General features: G+C 50.1%; 2 protein-coding genes across 3 annotated transcripts in view; one reads left to right on the forward strand and one right to left on the reverse strand.

The window, feature by feature from the left end:
• The window catches only part of LOC136183534 (ADP-ribosylation factor 3-like), a 1,458-nt gene extending 1,101 nt beyond the window's left edge, over window positions 1-357 (forward strand). The window contains exon 2 of the mRNA XM_065970199.1: window positions 41-357. Coding sequence (XP_065826271.1) covers window positions 41-161 — 121 coding nt within the window. The 3' untranslated portion in view covers window positions 162-357. The remainder of the gene's footprint in view (window positions 1-40) is intronic.
• Window positions 1-18,761, reverse strand: part of LOC136183533 (uncharacterized) — a 31,643-nt gene that overhangs the window by 1,202 nt on the left and 11,680 nt on the right. For both annotated transcript variants that reach the window (XM_065970198.1, XM_065970197.1), the window contains exon 1: window positions 1-18,761. This exon is cut by the window's right edge and continues 11,680 nt beyond it. In XM_065970198.1, the coding sequence (XP_065826270.1) occupies window positions 675-18,761 (18,087 nt within the window). In that variant the 3' untranslated portion in view covers window positions 1-674.

Consider the following 18,761-nt stretch of genomic DNA (forward strand, 5'->3'; position numbering starts at 1 on the left):
CTTTTATATTATAGTCCCGCTCTTTGTGTCTCCCTTGTAGGTATTTGCAGACGGCGTGCGCGCTCACCGGCGACGGGCTTGTGCACGGAATTGAAGTCTTGGCCGACATGATCGAAGAGTGTCGGCAGAGTAAGAAGAAAAAGAAAAAGAAGAAGACATGAGTGCATATATATGTACGTATACTTATACCGTATTCTGTGTAGTCGTTTTGCCTCTTCTTTCTGTTTTGTTTTTCCTTCCTCCTTTTTAGTGCTCGTCGAAAGTGTATTTTTTAATGTACAGACTCTTTTGTTAGCTGGCTTCTCGTTTTTTCGTCAATTATTTTAGAAGAAATTATCGATTAAATGGCTCATCATATGTCGTTGGCGAATGTGCACTTAGAGGGGAAAATGAAGATGGGTGTGTTCGGCGGAAGTCGCTGTTTGCTCAGTGGCTTGTGGAAAGCGGAATCGCCTGTGCGGTTTGAACCGCATCTCTGATGCGGTTATTCAAATGGTAAGTGCAACTGAGTGCTGTTTGTCTAGAGGGGCTTCCAAAAAGCGCGCTTGCTTTTGCAGTAGGCTGAGATTCCTCCACGTCACTTCAATATAAAAATACATTCACAATAACATCCACAAAATATTAGATCATCTCGTCATCTTGTCTCCACAAAACATCCGATAAAATTTCAACTCCTACTGTTGCGCGGCGTCCTTGCCACTCACAAACGAGTCCCACTCGAAAGAGGGCTGAGAAAAGGTCGCCAATTCCATGCCGTCAACACCACGATTGACAAAGAAAGTAGCATCCGTTCGTTTAGAATATCTTCTCCTCTTTACTATATAGAGACCGACGATAACGCTCGCAATTAGAAGAACGATTATGGCCGAGCACAGCAACACGAAGAAAGTCGGTGTAAATAGTGAATTGGTTGATGCAGCTTGTTTGTCTTCCCTAGCACTGACATCTCTCGTGAATATCTCCTCTGTTCTATAGCTTCGCACGATAAATCCTAGCCGACGCGACAGCTCGTTGAAACCGAGCGCGTCCAGACCGACAGTAATTTCGTCAGAGGCGACAAAACCCTGCAAGGCATCTTCGTCGCTCATGACGACCGTCTTCAGAGTGGCTTCCTTGCCTTCGCTGTCGTAGTAAACAGCCATCAGGTGGACGATCACATTGCCAACGGCCTGCGAGAGAACTCTCTCGACCGCTCGAGCATCGATGTCAATCTTTGGACTATCTATTGTCAGTATGAGAACGGTGGTCTCGATGAAATTTGCAGACGCGTCGGCGGCGGCCAGGGACACGCCGCCTCCGGACGTACCAGCAGCAATGGAGCAAGTTAATCCGTAATAATCATCATGACAATCGCACACGAATCCTCCACCGATCAGATTGCTGCAGTTGCCTCCGTTGAGACATTGCACCTTCGGACAAGTCGAAAAACATTTCGGATTCAAATGAATGGAGACGTCGGATGCTACTTCCCGCCAGTAGCTGTCGTTGTTGAAGAGACGGCCTCGAAGATAGCACAGCATCGAATTCCCCACGACCAAAAAATCTCCACCGATTCTCCTCATGTTCTCTATACCGTCCAAAGCGAGTAGTTCGCCGTTGAATGCAACGTGAAAGTCGTTCCCGACTTCTCTCAAGTCCCCAAGCGCCGTAATGCTTCTCAAGTGATCGTTATCGAATACGCAGAGCACGCGACCGACGCGCGTCAGATTGTTCAAGCCTTCCAAGTCGATAACGCCACAGTTGTCCACGTGGAAGTCGAGTCCGACACTGGTGAGCGAGCCGAGACCGACGAGCGTTTTGAGAGCCTCGTTGCTGCGTATAACGAACCAACCGCCAACGGTCCGTAGATTCGACAGAGCCCCAAGACTCGACAGGACTGGATTTCCCTTTATCATAACGTTTCCGGGTAAGAATGTGAGAAGCGACGAGACTCCGTTCAGAGTCGCTAACTGGCTATTGTCCTCGAGAATCAACGAATCGAGACTAGCCAGTCGGCCGAGACCGTCGAGATTCTTCAAACTCGGCAGCTCTCGAATTTCCAGCGTCTCGGCTAATTGGAGATTTTTCAAAGCGGCGAGCGAAACGATGTCGCACGATCGATTGCAACGAATGATCAATTTCGCCCCGCGAAGACTCTCGCACGGCGCCAATCGCTTCAACTCCGAATTCGTCTGGACAACGTACGAGGAATCGGCGACGCCGATCGCCCTGGCGAGATCGCAATCGCGCGAATAGACGATCGACGACGTCGACGGTACGGAAACGGTTCCGTTCTCGACGGCGACGAATTCGACGAGTCGCGTTTGCAGCGACGGCTGATCGACGACGATGCTTCCCATTTTCAGATTTTCGTAGCGAAGCGTTTTGAGAACTTTTTCGAAGTTCGACGGCACGTCGGGACCGAGTAGAGTCAGACGGCCGCTTTGAGAGTCGTAAGGCAAAAGCTGGATCAGCGTTCCAGTTAGAGACGATGCATCAATAGTTAGCCCTTCGGCTGAGCCGTCCAGCGGGGTATTTAGGGTGACGTTGATACTATGAATCACTGATGACGTGCTCACGATCTCCACGTGGCGGCCTGTCAGAAAGACGGCACCATTCGACTCCCCGTACTCGATCGCGTAATCTCGCCCCGACGACGTCGTATCCAAATCGACGAGCGCCGTCTTGATGACGTCGACTCTAATGAAACTCGCCGGCTCGCTTTCACGTCCACCTTCATCAATGACGCGAACGCGAATCACTCGTCGTCCGACACGCCCATTCTTAGACAGATTCGCGTATATCAAGGAACGCAGAATTCGCTCGTAAGTCGAAAGTGTATCGACGCCGACGAGATTGACGGTCGATCCCACTTCGACAACGCTAACGTTCGTTGCCGTGACGTTGACTTCCAAATGACCGTCGTCTTCACCGAAAACGAGTTCTATTGACGCCGATCGGAGGCAGCAGCTATCGGGATCGGTAAGGAAAGTCATTTCGGCTAGAGAGGTCTCAGCGGCTCCTAGTTTGGCAATGCGGCTACCGTTTCGCTCGTTGCCGCCGCTCAAGTACACCGAAGGTGGATCGTTGACCGTGGCGATGACGACGTAGACGAAAGCTGGTCGAGAAAAGTGTCGACCGTCGTTGAGAACGACGGAAATTCGGCGAGAGGGACTCTTCGTCGGATTCAAGTAGTCCGTGTTGTTGTATCGCACGCGCTGAAGCGCCACGACGAATTGGCGTCCCGTAGCGGGTCCTTGAAGCAGTACCGACTGTCTGTTTAGTCCGTGTGCAACCGAAATAGGAAAGGCGACGTCGTCAGCGATCAATACGTCCTGACTCGAAACCGGATTTACAAAGGATATGTCAATCGACGAAAAAGTGCTGTTTAGTGCGTTGCCGTCGTTATCCTCGTCTAGAATAACGACAGCGTCGCCGACAAGCGGAACGGCGACACCCGATTGTTCAAGAAAAGTCGTCGTATAATCACTTGTTGAATTATCGTTTGAGTTCAAGTCGAGTTGCGGCACGCTATCATTGATGTCCTCGACGTCGACGACGACAATCGCCGTTCCCGTTCGTCCCGCTCCCGGTCCGCCGTCGTAAGCGATGACAACAAACCTATACGTTGATATCGTTTCTCGATCTAACGACGACGTGTTCAAGAGCACGGTGCCGGACACTCGATCGACGACGAATTCGCTGACGTTCGTCGAGGAATAGAATACGGTGCCGTTTTCGCCGACATCTGGATCCGATGCGTGAACGTAGCCTATAGCAACGCCCGACGTCTCGTTTTCGAAAACGGCGAATCGGAACGTTTTCGCGTCGAACGAAGGACTATTATCGTTTTGGTCGAGAATTTGAATTTGTACTGCGACGGTTGCCGTCTGAGCGGGCTCGCCCTGATCGACGGCCTCGATGGCAAAATCGTATAAATCTCTTGCCTCCCTATCAATGGGAATTCTCGTCGTAATAGCGCCCGTTACCGAGTCGACGGCAAACGGAAGCGAAAAATCGGATTCGTTGTTTAGGCGATATCGAATTTTTCCATTCGTCCCGCTATCCGCATCCGCAGCCAAAACGGAGAAGACGTTAAGCCCCGCAATATTTGACTCTCGCACGTTTCCGCTATAGAATTCGCGTGCAAACTTCGGCGCGTTGTCGTTCGTGTCTGTGACCGTCACCGTAACGCTAACGGAAGACGACATGCGAACTCGAGCCGAGTCCGAAGCCGTCACAATCAACGCGTACGACGTCGTTGTTTCGTAGTCGAGCGCCTTCGCTAGCGTCGCTATCCCGGTTGCGCTGTCTATTTGGAAGACGGCGTCCGGCTGTTGCGACGTCAACGCATACGTAACGGTGCCGTTGTTTCCGCTGTCGGCGTCGCGTGCCGTCACGTCGAACGCGATCGATCCGACGCGCAGCGATTCGTTGACGAAAAAGCGATAGGAGGCGCGATCAAAAACGGGTCGATTGTCGTTGACATCGCCGACAGAAATTCTGACCAGCGCTTCGGCGGAGAGAGGAGATTGGGCGCGATCGGTTGCACGGACGGTGACGTTGTACCCGGAAGTTGTCTCGCGATCAAGACGAGAAACCAGTCGTATTGTTCCCGTTACTTGATCGATATCGAACGCTGTTACAGACGAATCTCCAAATGAGTAGCGTAAGTCGCCGTTAGTCCCTTCGTCATCGTCGTAAGCCGACACCGTTGCGACTACTGAGCCGGGCAAGAGGTCTTCCCTTACGACGACGTCATAGATGGGTGCTGTAAATGTCGGCGGCAAGTCATTGACGTCCAGAACGTGTATTGTGAGCGTTACTGTAGAAGACAGCGAAAAATTTCCGTTTTCAATAGCCAGAATGTCGACTTGGAACGTAGAAGCGACTTCTCGATCAAAAGCGATTGCAGGATGCACTTCTCCAGTCGCGGGATTAATAGTCAAATTTCCGGACGAAGGACCTGCCGCTATGTGATACGTAATAGTGTTGTTGAGGTTATCCGGATCGGTGGCGAAAACTCGAACGACAGTAGCGTTTAGAGGCGAGTTTTCCGGCACGCTCGCCACGTAGAACGCTTGTTCGAAAACGGGTAGAACGTCGTTGACATTCAGCACGTCAATATTGAGAAGACGAACAGAAAAAAGAGAAGGATTTCCAAGATCCTCAGCTTGTATGCCGAGACTGAACGACCGCCGAGTTTCGAAATCGAGCGATTTTACAAGCGTGACGACTCCCGTCACCGAATCAATTGAAAATTCCTCGCCGTTGTTACCAAACAAAATTTCATATCGCACCTCTCCTCCAAGACCCGTATCGACATCCGTCGCATTCAAGCGAAATAATTCTGATCCCACGGCGGACGACCCTTCCGAGACGGTCACGCGATAGTCACCGGGCGCAAAAACGGGCGAATGATCGTTCTCGTCTTCGACGACTATTCTCAGTGTAGCCGTAGCTGATCGCGACGGCTGACCTTCGTCTCTTACAAGAACGGAGATGTCGAGTTGGGAAGACGTTTCAAAGTCGAACAATCCACCGACCGTCACCAGTCCAGAAGAAACGTTGACGGCGACGAGATCTGCATTAGGATCGCTTCCCAGAGCGAAGTACTGTAGTCGCCCGTTCGAGCCGTCGTCGGAATCCGACGCCGAAAGCTGAGCAATAGAGAGTCCTAGAGGGGAATTTTCCGGGACGGTTATAGGATAAACGTCAGGTAGGAAGACGGGATCGTTGTCGTTTGTGTCTAAAATGTCGATTAGTACCGTAGCGTCGGTTTCCGCTGTTTTCGGCGCGACACCGGCGTCTACGGCGGTTATAACGAGAGTGTAGTGCTGCTCCGTTTCTCGATCCAAGCTTCCGCGTACGCGAACTTGGCCGGATCGGGCGTCTACGTCAAAAAAGCCAATTCCACTTCCGTTCTTGACGGAATAAATTACTTCCCCGTTGCTTCCGATATCGGCATCTTGAGCGTAAACAACGATTACTTCAGCACCGCGTGGGGAATTCTCAAAGACGCTGCCCGAATACACGGACTGATTAAACACGGGCGAATTATCATTGACGTCTCGTATGTCCACTCTGACAGTAGCGCGTCCTTCCAACGAAGGCATTCCCATATCTATAGCAAAGGCATTGAAAACGTAAGTCGAACGAGTCTCTCTGTCGAACGTGCGAGCACTCCGAATTTCTCCCGTAACTGGATTGACAGAGAAGTTGCCACTGTCCACACGATAGGTGAAGTTTCCGTTTAGTCCCTCGTCCACGTCCACAGCCCGTACATATCCGACGAGTTGTCCTGGAACATCGTTTTCCTCAACCGAGAAGAGATATTCAGCTGAGTCGAATAGAGGACTGTTATCATTGACGTCTTCCACTGTAATCGTTAGGAAAGCAAGAACTGATAAACGTGGGTTTCCGCCGTCTTCTGCTCGTACGGTGAGAGAGTACATGCCAGTTGCTTCACGATCTAATGGAGCTGTGGTATACAATTCTCCAGTGGACGAATTCAAGCCAAAGGTTCCTGAACCACCTGTTACAAGAAAGAAACTAATCATTCCATTGCTCCCCACGTCACGATCGCTAGCTAAGAGTCGAGTAACGGTGTCTCCAACGGAAACGTTCTCAGACACTTTGGCCGTGAGAAAACTGCCGTCAAGGAAGACTGGCGCGTTGTCATTGACGTCGGAAACGTCGATCGTAACGAGAGTCGACGAGGAGCGCGACGGCACGCCGTCGTCGCGAGCCCAGACGTCCAACAGATACTGCGACACATTTTCTCGATCGAGGCCAGATTTAGACGACGACGAGAGAGAAATTTCTCCCGTCCGCTCTCCAATTGCAAAGGTGTTATTCAAAGGAGGCGCAATCGAATACGCGACAACATCGTTCCCGTCACGATCAACGGCCGATATCGTGCCAATGACTGTGCCGCTCTTGGCCGCCTCGCTCACATGGAATGTTGTAGATCGATTTACAAATTCAGGAGCAAAGTCGTTGATAATGGTAAAGGTCACCGTGACGACGACAGTTGCACTGTAGTCAGTTCCATCGGTGACTCTCACGGCAATATCTCGTCCGTCGCCAGTAAGTTGTGAAGCTCTATTTGCGTACTGAAGTCCAGTTAGAAGCGACGAGTACGACTGCACAGATGCCGAGCCAGTAGCCGACTGAAACGTAAACGTAAGTCCGTTTGAATGGGCGTAGGACGAGACGTTGAAAAGAGAAGGAAAAGGATTGACTATCTCCTCTGTATTAGCATCGTAAGGTGACGGCAGTTCGACTTCGATAGCGGAAAGGGACGGACTGTCGGGATCGTCTATGCTGCCAGAAGACGCAAAATGTACCGGTAATCCTCGCTCGATGAATACTAGCCGTGCGGAAACGTTAATCTGAAGTTTCGGTGGATCGTTTACCAATTGAATACCAATTTGACTGAAAGCAGGTTCGCTGATGGCGGACTCGTTATCAACAGCCAAGACTCGAATCAGGCGAGATTCGCTGGAAGGTTCATCAGCGAGATTCGCATAACGCACTGACCTCAAAAGGCGTTGATATTCGACAGCGCTCGATGGACCTTGGCAAAGAAGTAGAGCTCGAGGGTGGCGGCTATAGTTGCAACGAACGCCTGACGGCACAACCGCTGTCACTTCCAAACTGTCATCCACAACCACAGGACGTAGAATTTCAACAGAGAGTTCTTGCAAGGTAAGACTATCCAAATCGACGACAATGGCTTGAGAGCTTGCAATGCTGACAGGCGAGCCTTCCTCTACAAAAACAGTGGTGTAATTTTGCCCGGACACGCCGTTCAGATGAATCTCCGGAGGATCGTTTACCGTAGATAATTTTATAAACACGAAGCGAGCTTCGCTGGAAGACGTTCCATCGCTCACCGAAAGAGTGACTGATCTCTGTTCGTCTGAAGGAGGATTCTTACTATTGACGTATTGAAGAGAATTGATCAAATTTTCGTACACACTTCTGTTGGCATTTCCTCGAATAGTCAACGTGTTGTTGATAAAGTTTACGGTCACAAGAGCTGACAGATCAGCACTGACATCAATTCGAAGAGATTCCAATGGAGAATCTGGTGAAGGTTGAAGCGTTGCAGTGGCAAACGCAAGAAAATCGCTGTCAGGATCGGTAATTGATAGACGATCGGAAAAGAGATATACGACGCCTGCCATTTCATCGAACTGTGCCGATACCGTAGTCAAATCGGCGTTTCCAGCGAAAACGACGTTAGGAGGATCGTTTATAGGCACAATACGAACGTAGGAAAAGACAGGAATGCTGGTCAATTTTCCGTTCGCATCGGACACGACGAAAGAGATTTCTCTTGTTGTTGAAGTCGGTCGTTGTCCACTGTTTCCGTACACAACCAGCTGCAAAGCGTGATGAAAGTCTTCAATGGAAGCTGGACCCATTAGTACTAGACTGTGGTTAACAGATTGAACTACGTTTACCCATCCGTAGTTTTCCGCTCGAACGTACTCCTCGTCGCCGTCAACTGCATTATTCAATGTCACATTAATTGACGTCAGATTTAGCGGACCCGTGTCGGCGTCCTTTAGCGAAAAGTTGGTCGCCACGAGAGAAACTTCTCCGCTGTCTTCAATGAACGTTGTAAAATAATCGCTTCCTGATGACGTCAAATCTAGGTCGAGTTCCGGTGTTTGGTCATTGACTAATTCGATTGGTATTGGAACGGTGAGATTGGCACTAGTCTGCTGCTCGTTTGAAACCGATAACGTTACCGCCCGTTCAACCGGTAGAGGCTCCTCCACGTGATCACCGTAAATTAAGGAAGATAGCAAAGCGGAATAGACCTGAATCGTTGCCTTGCCCTGCAACGTGACAGTCCTCGAATCGCTCGCTATCGCAGCCGTCACCAAGGGATGCTGCGACGCCAGTGCAAGATATTCTCCGCAACCGACGACGCAGTTGACTTCAACCGAGTGCGCACTAGCGGACGAAAGTTCGACTTTTGTCAAACGCCCCTGCAAGAATTCGACTCCGGGAAGTCGTGCGCCCAAGCTAAAGACGCCTTCTGCGTCGAAAATTTCCTCCTCGAGTTGCTGATAGATGCGACCGTCTTGAGAGCGGATGAAGACCGGAGACGACGCTCTACCGTCAAAGTAGAGAATAATTTCGGGGAAATCGACGGAGACAGCGAGATGGTGCCAGTTGGCATCGTTGAGAACTTGACTTGGCTCCAAAATCCAAAAGACGTCAAAGTCTGCACTTGTTGCTTTTCCCTTGTAAGTGAACTTTATCTGCTTTGCTTGAAATCCAAAATGGAGCGAGTAGTACAACGTCTGTCGATCTAAGGAATGCTTTACGAACACGTAGCCGTCGGTTTCACCACTTTCGAGTCGAAGGAAAGCCGACAACGTGGCTTGACGTCCGCCACTGACAAGCGCAGCTAAATTACCGTCAGCAAAACCAGTCCCTTGACTGAGATCGAGAACAGCGTCGCCATCGGTCAGCTGCGCACTTCCGCTCAGTCTTAGACCCGAAGACACGAGACTGGTAGCGTTGGAAGACGCGCCGCCGCACCGTGCAAAATCTTTGGACTTTTCGAAGTCAAACGCACAGCCTAGAGTTCCGTTTGGAGAGAGATACGGACTCGAAATCCACGCCAACGCTCCGGTCAAATTCTGAGGAACGAGAACATCGGGATCGTTAACGATCAAACTTTTCCCCAGGAGAGTCTCTCGGCCTTCGACAAATATAGCCGGCGTGCTAGATCGACTCAGCTCGGGTGGATTGTCGTCCAAGTACTCCAAGAGAACGGTTAACGTTTTTGACGTGCTCTGAAAGCGGCCATCGTGAACGGTGTATTCCACTAGTCGCGCACCGGGATACGGCTTTCCGTCGGTTGTGTAATACTGAAGAAGTCTGAGCAAGTCGCTGTAATGTTGAGCCGTCGCCTCGCCTTCAAAGACCAAGCAGCAGTCCATCCCGGAAAAATGAACTTTTACTGGGTCTGACATTGGCACGGGAGATTGCAAAGCGAGCTGACCTGTCACTTGCGGAAAATTGCACGACCGCAAACAAGTCACGTCGAATGTGGACAGAGCTGTGGAAGATGCAAAGGCGCCCCACATCTTGCCGGAAAATGTCGTACCGGAACTCGGTTGCGCTGTTCCCAGAAATATCGATCCGTCATTGGAGGCTTCAGCTCGCTGCGTCAGCTTGAAAGAACAATTTGAGTTGTCTACGATGATCATCAAGTTGGGGTAGTCCTGCGTTACAGCCACATAGTGCCACGACGACAAGTCTGACAAAAAGCTGTGAGGGCATATAAAACTGAGAGCATTGAGATTGGTTGTCGAACCCTCTGGAAGATAAATGAACTCGATTTGATCTTTATCGTACTCCAAGCTGTATATTGTCAGTCCCGAAGTCACATCCGTCTTTGCCAATAACGTTTCCCTTCCCAACTTCAAGTCCGAAATCCAAAGAGAAATGGAGAAATGCGGGTCGCTGAGTTGATGATAAACGTAGTCGTCTGGAACGGCGACGTAACCACCGAGAAAAGACACCAGGCCCCTGCTATCGGAGATTGCACCTCTTTCATAAAACGAATCGGCGATCAAGTCAACGGGACCTCCTGGAATTCCACAACTGATCAATTTCTTGTACGGATCTGCATCGTACGGACACGGCAAGTTGAAACTAGGAAGATAGTGCTCTTCAGGTTCTAAAATCCGAACGGTGGCGTTTTGAAGTAAAATATCCGCTCCCGACGAGACTGCCGAATCGGGATCGGTGATACTGACGCCAGACGAGAGCGACACGGTCGTGCTGTGGCGAACAAAAGGTCCCGAAACGCTCGTCGGTAAATTTATTACAGGAGGATTATCGTTGACATTCGTCACGGTGACTACGAGTCGAGCCGTGCCGATCAGCGCCGGCGTGCCGCCGTCTTGGGCCACTACGAGCAGCTCGTACAGCCGTTGCCGCTCGTAATCCAGACTTTCGTTTAGATAGATGTCGCCGGAGGAAGACCTGATAGCAAATAGTGTCGTTTCGTTCAAAATCGAATAGGTGATAAGTCCGTTTAGACCGGCGTCGGCATCTGTAGCGTGAACGCGAGAAATAGAGCGACCAGGCGAAGAATCTTCAGGCAGGCTCTCGGTGTAAAGCGAAACGTCGAATACAGGCGGCTCGTCGTTGAAATCGGCGATTCCGATGTCCACTTGAACGAAGCCACGCAGCGACGGCGAACCGCCGTCTATTGCCACTATCATAAGCGTATAAAACGGAACTCGTTCCCGGTCTAGACCGGCAGCAACAGACAGGATACCCGTGTCCGGATCGACGGCGAACTTCTGGTCGGCGTTTCCACTACTAATCGAGTAGACTATTTTTCCATTTGCGCCCTGATCCAAATCAATAGCGCTCAGCTGAAGAACGACGTATCCGATTGCAGCGGACTCGACGACGCTGGCGTTATACTCCGGCTCGATGAATTTCGGAGCGTTATCATTGACGTCTCTAAGGCGAATTTGGACAAGGGCAGGAGTTGAGGTGAGATTGTTCGCCAGCACGGTGACGTTGTACTCTGTCGCCAGTTCGCGATCCAACGTTTGCGTAGTAACTATTTCTCCACTGGTCGAATTCACTGCGAAGGGAATCACACTGCCTGCTTCGTTTTCAATAGAATAAGTGACGATGGCATTTGAGCCGGCATCGGCATCGACAGCGCGAACCGGACCAACCACAGAACCGACATCGACGTTTTCCAAGACAGTAAATTGATAAAATGACTGAAGAAACACCGGCTCGTTGTCGTCGACATCGTCGACTATAATCGTAATAGATGCAACCGTTGACTGAGCTGGAAATCCTCGGTCTGATGCCGTTAACTCTATGGTATATGCATCGAGTGTCTCCCTGTCCAGAACGTTTGCTGTTCGTAAAAGGCCGTCGGGTGTAATATTAAAAGCTCCGTTGACGTTTCCGCTTGAAATAGAAATAAACACTTCTCCGTTGAGAGATTCGTCCATATCTTGGGCAACGATTCTCGTCAATCGCGTTCCTATTGGTGCATCTTCTGTTACACTCACAGACGCGGGTAGGTTAATAAATTGAGGGCTGTTGTCGTTTGAATCTAGAATTTCGATAATAATTCGTGCTGTCGAAGAAAGTGACGGCGTGCCGTCATCTGCTGCTTGTACGGTAAGATTATACAGTGGCACCGACTCTCTGTCAATCGCGCCCGCAACGGTCACATCTCCGGTCGTTTGATCGATTTGGAAACTCGAAGGCGACGTCGGAAGCGAGTATATCACTTTGGCGTTTGTGCCGGAGTCAGCGTCTGTTGCCGAAATAGAAACAGAAACCGAGAATCCGGTACGAACCGATTCAGAAATCGCGGCAAAGTACTTTGCTTGAGAAAACACTGGCGCATTGTCGTTCACATCCAAGACAGTCAGGTCGACTGACGTTGAAATGGAGAAGAAAGGACTGCCACTATCTCGCACTGTCGCCGTAAAGCTGTAGCTTGAGGTACGCTCTCGATTCAACACAGCATTGGTCAGAAGTGAACCCGTAGAAGAATTGACAAAAAATTCGGAACTTCCTGGACCAGAAATTGAATAAAGAAGTTCCGAGTTCAATCCAGTATCCGAGTCGCTGGCAACGATTTGTAAAACAAATTGTCCCGACGGCTGATTCTCGTCAGCAAAACCAACAAAAGGAGAACCAATGAACCGAGGCGAATTATCGTTAGCGTCTGCTACAGTAACCACGACATCGGCGTATCCCTTAAACGTCCCATCAGAAACAGAGACGCGCAAATAATACACGGCTATCGATTCACGATCAAGCACAACTTCCGTTGTAACGACACCCGTCGTAGCATTGACAGAAAATCCAGGGCTACTGTTTTCGAGATTGTACGTAAGCGACCCTGTTGACGCACCATCTCGGTCGCGAGCATCGAGGCGAACGACGAATGTTCCAGCGGGGCTGTTCTCCGGCACATCGGGACGGTACACCGCCTGAGTAAAATTCGGAGCATTGTCATTTTCGTCGACAACGTAAATTGTTAAATTGGCTGTCGATTCCAGCGACGGTCGACCCAAATCGCGCGCGATTATTTCGATCACATGAACGGGCACTGTTTCTCGATCCAAAGAACGATTCAACGTGACGACGCCGGTCAATTCGTCGACAACAACGAGATCGTCGTCACTGGTGCCCAAAAAGTATCGTATGACGCCATTGATGCCGATGTCTGCGTCGGACGCCGAAACGATTGCGACTGTATATCCAGGCGCTTCTTTTTCGCTAACTTGTCGATCGTAGCTGGGACTGGTAAAAGTGGGCGCATTGTCATTGACGTCGGTTACGACTACAGTCAGTATTGCTTCAGATGACAGTGACGGCGTGCCGTTGTCCATGGCAATAATTGACAGGTAAAAGCGATCGTTCGTTTCGCGATCTAAAGAACCGGCGACATAAACGTCTCCGGAATCGGGACGAATAGCAAAGGCACCGCCCGGATTTCCATCTCCGATTGAATAGAACACATCGCCGTTCGTACCCGCATCGACGTCCACTGCCCGAGCGACGAAAATCGTCGAATTGCCACTTGATACATTTTCCGGCACTTCGACTCGATACGGATCATTTATAAACACGGGTGCATTGTCGTTTACATCCCGTATAGTGACGTCAACTTGAGTTGAAGCCTTATAAATGTTCGGCGACGCCAAGTCAACGACGTCGACGTACAAGGTGAAATTCTCCGTCGTTTCGCGATCGAGCGGCACCGACGACAGAACATCGACAAGACTCGAATTGCTCGAATCTACGCGCAAGTGAAAGAACCCCAAGCCCGTTCCTCCCGTCACGTTATACGTGAACACCGTCACGCTGTCTCGATCAGAAACTGTCAAAGTGGCGACAACAGCTCCAGAGCCTTCGTTCTCGTTCGTACTGCCGTAATATTGCGTCTTTGTGAATGCGGGAGCGTTGTCGTTCTCGTCGAGAACTTCAATGATCGCCGAAGCAGTTCCATTTAGCTTGGGCACTCCTGAATCCCAAACAATTAGAGTAAGAGCGTAGGACGATTTGACTTCGCGGTCAAGAGGACCGGTAGTTGAGACGAAACCCGTCAAACTGTCAATCGAAAACAGTGCGTCGGAATTGCCGTCGATGATGCCGTAACTTCGACGACCGTTCGCTCCGCTGTCGGCGTCGCTTGCTTCCACTTGCAAGAAAGGATGCGAGGGCTGATTTTCTGTTACAGATGACGAGTATAGGGATTTCAGGAATTTCGGAGCATTGTCGTTGACGTCCGTCACGAAAATTGACACTCGAGCTTCAGCAGATCGCATGGGCGACCCGCCATCCTGAGCAACAATCACCAGTAGATAACCCTTCACATCTTCGTAGTCCAACTGCTTCACCAAAGTGCATCTACCCGTCATCGCATCAATACTAAAGGAATTGTCAGCATTGCCACTTCGGATGAAATAAGAAATGCGCCCGTTCGAGCCTGCGTCTGCATCCGATGCCGAAACGTTGAGGACGTTACTTCCAACAGGAAGGTTCTCAGGAACGCTAAACAGACGGAACGGAAGAGGCGCAATGACTGGATCGTTATCGTTGACGTCGAGCAGCGTAATGGTCACGTTTGCTGTGCCAGTTCTTTGGGGTATTTCGCTGTCAACGGCAAGAAGGAGAAGACGATAGACAGCCTGAGACTCTCTGTCCACTCTGTGCGCTGAAAAATTCGTTACGATTCGATGTTGCGTCAAGGAGAAGGGACCGTCAAAAGGCGCATAGTTCGCCCTGTCAAGAAGCTTGAAATTGATTTCGCCGGAATTTCTGTCTCTGTCCGACGCGCCAAAGGTCAAGACTGTAAAATCATTAGAAACATTTTCTGGAACGGAGACTGAATATTCACTGAGGTGAAACTCGGGAGCATAGTCGTTTGTCAATAAAAGATTGATGACCACAGATACATTATTGCTTGAATCATTGCCATCCGAAACACGAAACACGACCTCTCGCGGATGAAGACCAGGATCTGGTTCATCAGCCGTATTGGCATACTGAAAAGTAGAGAGAAAGCTACGGGCGTTTGCAAGACTGAGAGGACGAGGGAAATCAAAGACGGCGTGCCACACTTGCGAGAAAGAGGTAATAGTGGTTATAGCGCCGTAATGGGTGCTGTTGAACAGAAGAAACTCGTCCGATTCGTTCACCCGATTGTAAAACCAGACGTCAACGCGAGCAATGCTGTTTCCGTCTTGATCAGAAAGGCTCATGATCGTAGAATCGATTAGCGTCAGAGGTTCGCTGTCTTCTTGGTAAACGACCTGAAGATCGACCGTTGTAAGATCCGTGGCATTTAGGTCCAGCACAGGAGCGTCATTGAAAAGACGAACAATGACTCGCGTGATAGCCACGGACGTGTTCTTGCCATCGCTGACCGACACAGTAACTGTCTTAGTCTCTCCGCTGGGCTCGTCGGATACGTCCACGTAAAAGACGGACAGCAAAGCGGTTTCGAAGTCTTCCACGAGAGCAGGCCCCGTAAAAGTCAGTCGTCTTCCTCCAGACGAAATGACAGCGGGGATACTATTGCTGCTATTTGCTGACACATAAATACTTCCTGTACCATTCAGTTCCATTGTCAACGACAGAAGGTGAGTGTCGTCTAAATCAAAAAGCACTGCGTTCGAAGCAGCAATAGAGACAGCTGATCCCGATTCAAAGAATTCCACGTCTCTATTAGCACCTACTGCCGACGGACCGTTCAGATCAATCGCGGGCGGATCGTTGACAGTAATGAATTGAATCAAGGAGTAGGCGTAATTGCTGGAAAGTCCTTCGTCGTCAACCACGTTTATTTTGATTAGTCGATCAACGGAAGAGACGTTGTCCAAATCGTTCGAATACGCCACCGTCTCCAACATGAACGAATAATTTTCGACTGAAGATCGACCTGTCATTACAGCTACGGATCGGTCGGATGAGTTGACGAATATGCCTGGAATGACGCCAGTTACAACGAGCTGATCACCCGGCTGAGGATTGACTATTTGCACTACCGCTGACGTCATCTCAAAGCTGTCAGAATCTTCGATCAACGCAACGTGCGTCACCGAAAGGTTTCCCGCGCCTTCGACATACGAGAAAGTGTAATTGGTGAAGTCGGGTCCTACGCTCAAGTGTGGCGCATCTTGGAGCGTCGCTATCGTGACATTCGCGTAAGCCGTAGCATTCAACGAATTCGAATCTTGGACAATAACCGATATTCGTCTAAATAACGGCGGCGAAGGCTCGTCTCCGGTGTGCTGATACTCCAGAGAACGAATCACCTCTTGAAAGTCGTGCGGATAAGCGGGACCGTCCAATAGGAGAGTGTAGTTTGCTTCAGCAGTTACGATAACGTTGGAATTGGCCACCGTGGCTCTGATCAATTCTCGGTCGCCGTCCTGTCCGTTTGTAATGAAGACTTTGACGTACTGCAAGCGAATGGTTTCACCGTGGCTGTCCTGATCTATCAGCGTCGCATCGTGTCGCGCTATTTTCACAGGAGGGCCTTCCTCCACAAACTGCTGACCGAAATCTACGCCAGGAACGTTTGGCCCGTTTAGATCCAAAATCGGAGCGAGGTCATTCGTCAACAGAAAACGCACGTTGACGGAAGTAGATACGCTAGTGTGAAGGCCGTCGTAGATAACAATACGTATTGAAACGTTTTGATGCACTGGTTCTGTTTCTGAATTGACGAAATGAATTCGCCTTATCATTGACGAGTAATTGCTAGTCGTTGCACTTCCGAACAACAGAATAGACTCTGTCCCTCGTGCAAAGCGTGCCGTGAAGCCGGGCAGCAGAGCGTCGTCTTGAAGTGATATGCTATTGGGGCTGGGTTCTCCTGTGCAACGAAGAAGACAAGCTAGTTCGTGAGCGCTGAGAGAGGCGTCTATAAACGCCAATCCCCAGAGCGTGCCAGTCCAAGCATTAGGAGTCGATGGATAGCCGCCAACGTAAAGAACACCGGACCAGTCTTCCAGAGCAGAAGTCTTTTTGCTTGCAATGAACGCGCCGTCGACGTAGAGAAAGAGGTTCGAATCGTGGTGAGTAAGAGCAAAATTGTGCCACGCCGAAGGAGGCTCATTCCACAGAGGAAGAAGTTTGAAGACGAACGCTTCCTTGCTAAATTCCAAAGTTAGTTCGCTTCCGTTGAGCGATAAGACAAATGACGTGTCTCCGCTGCTGTTTACCTTTGCAGCAATGACGCCGCCCTCCGAACTTCCATTCGCTACAAACCAACCGGTTATAGTCCAGTTTCCAGCAAGACGATACGGCGGTCGATTTCCGCTGGAAACGAAATTCCCGTTGAGAACACGACCGTCTGTCCAGACGTCAAATTTATCCACACACTGATTGAGTACGTACGATGAATTTTCGAAGCAAGGTGAGTCTGCAAGTCTGCTCTCGAGATGCCGCAGTTCGGGTGTTATTATATCAATTCGAGCACCCTGGAGAGGAAATAGTCCGCTGTCGTCCGAATCCTTGACGACGGCATTAGGAAAAACATCTACAGGTGCGCTCTCTTCAACAAATATTACTTCAGCGGTGGATAGTTCAATTATCGGCACATTGTCATTTTCGTGACGAGAAATTAACGTCAAAATTGCTTCTGAACTGATAAAATTGCCGTCCGATACTTGGACGATGACCAGTCGATGCTCAGGGGGAGGCTCGTCTCTTTTGTTGACAAAATACAAATTATTCAGCATTTCCCTCATCTCCGTAATAGGAATCGGTCCACGCACTATCAATTCCATACCACGTCGCCCGTACAAAACGTGTCCGGCGCTGACGTCAATTCGATCGATCAAGACCGACTCGTCGCAGGCGAAAAGACACGCGACGTCACGTCTAGCTATCGTTCCCGCTCTCGCGGCGACGCCCCAGAGCTGACCGACAAAAAGATCTCCGCCGTCTGTGCCGCCCAATTCGTAACGACCACTACCCGTACGAACACTGGGAGTTATGATGTCGAAAGACTGAAAACTTGTGCCGTCGACGTAGAGCAAAGACGAATAGAGAACGGGCGAAAAGAGCAAAGCGACGTGATGCCATTTTCCATCCGAAATCGACAGACCGCGAGAGGAAACGTCGTACGTAAGTCGCACCGTAGAAGTGGACGATAAATAAGAGAGAGAAAAGACGTTTCCTCGAACGGACAAAGAGAATAAGACGTCATTGCTGCTGGAAACGAATGACACAATGGTCCCGCCGCCGTGAGAAGAAACGTTCACCCACGCCGTGAGAGTCATACTGCTTACTCCCAAATCGGCGATAACGAGTTCGGTTGGCTTTGACAATGTCACGCTGCTTCTTCCATCAAATGTCATAACGCCTGTATCGTCAACGACTCGGCCTGAAGGTGCCGCCGCGCCGCTCAAGTCCACGCCATTGCTAATAGAGCATCGATCGAATTCGTGAAGAAATCCTTTTTGCCCTCGAACGCAGTATGGTGTCGTCACGACGGGAAGAGAGCCAGTTACTGAACGTAGAACAACAGTAGCGTTTTCCATATGAACAAGAAGAGCCGAATCGAAGTCAGTCAACGTTAGACCGTCGCCAATGAGAGTGTAAAGAGTCGTTTCGTCGTAGAACTCAACCGACGGCGAAAAAACGACGTTAGGCGCATTATCGTTTGCATCGGTGAGCGCGATTCGAACAGTAGCCGATCCCGTTTGTTGAACATCACCGGAGTCGCTCGCTTCGACGAC

Source organism: Oscarella lobularis, chromosome 2 (genome assembly GCF_947507565.1).
Source record: "Oscarella lobularis chromosome 2, ooOscLobu1.1, whole genome shotgun sequence".
Lineage (NCBI taxonomy): Eukaryota > Metazoa > Porifera > Homoscleromorpha > Homosclerophorida > Oscarellidae > Oscarella > Oscarella lobularis.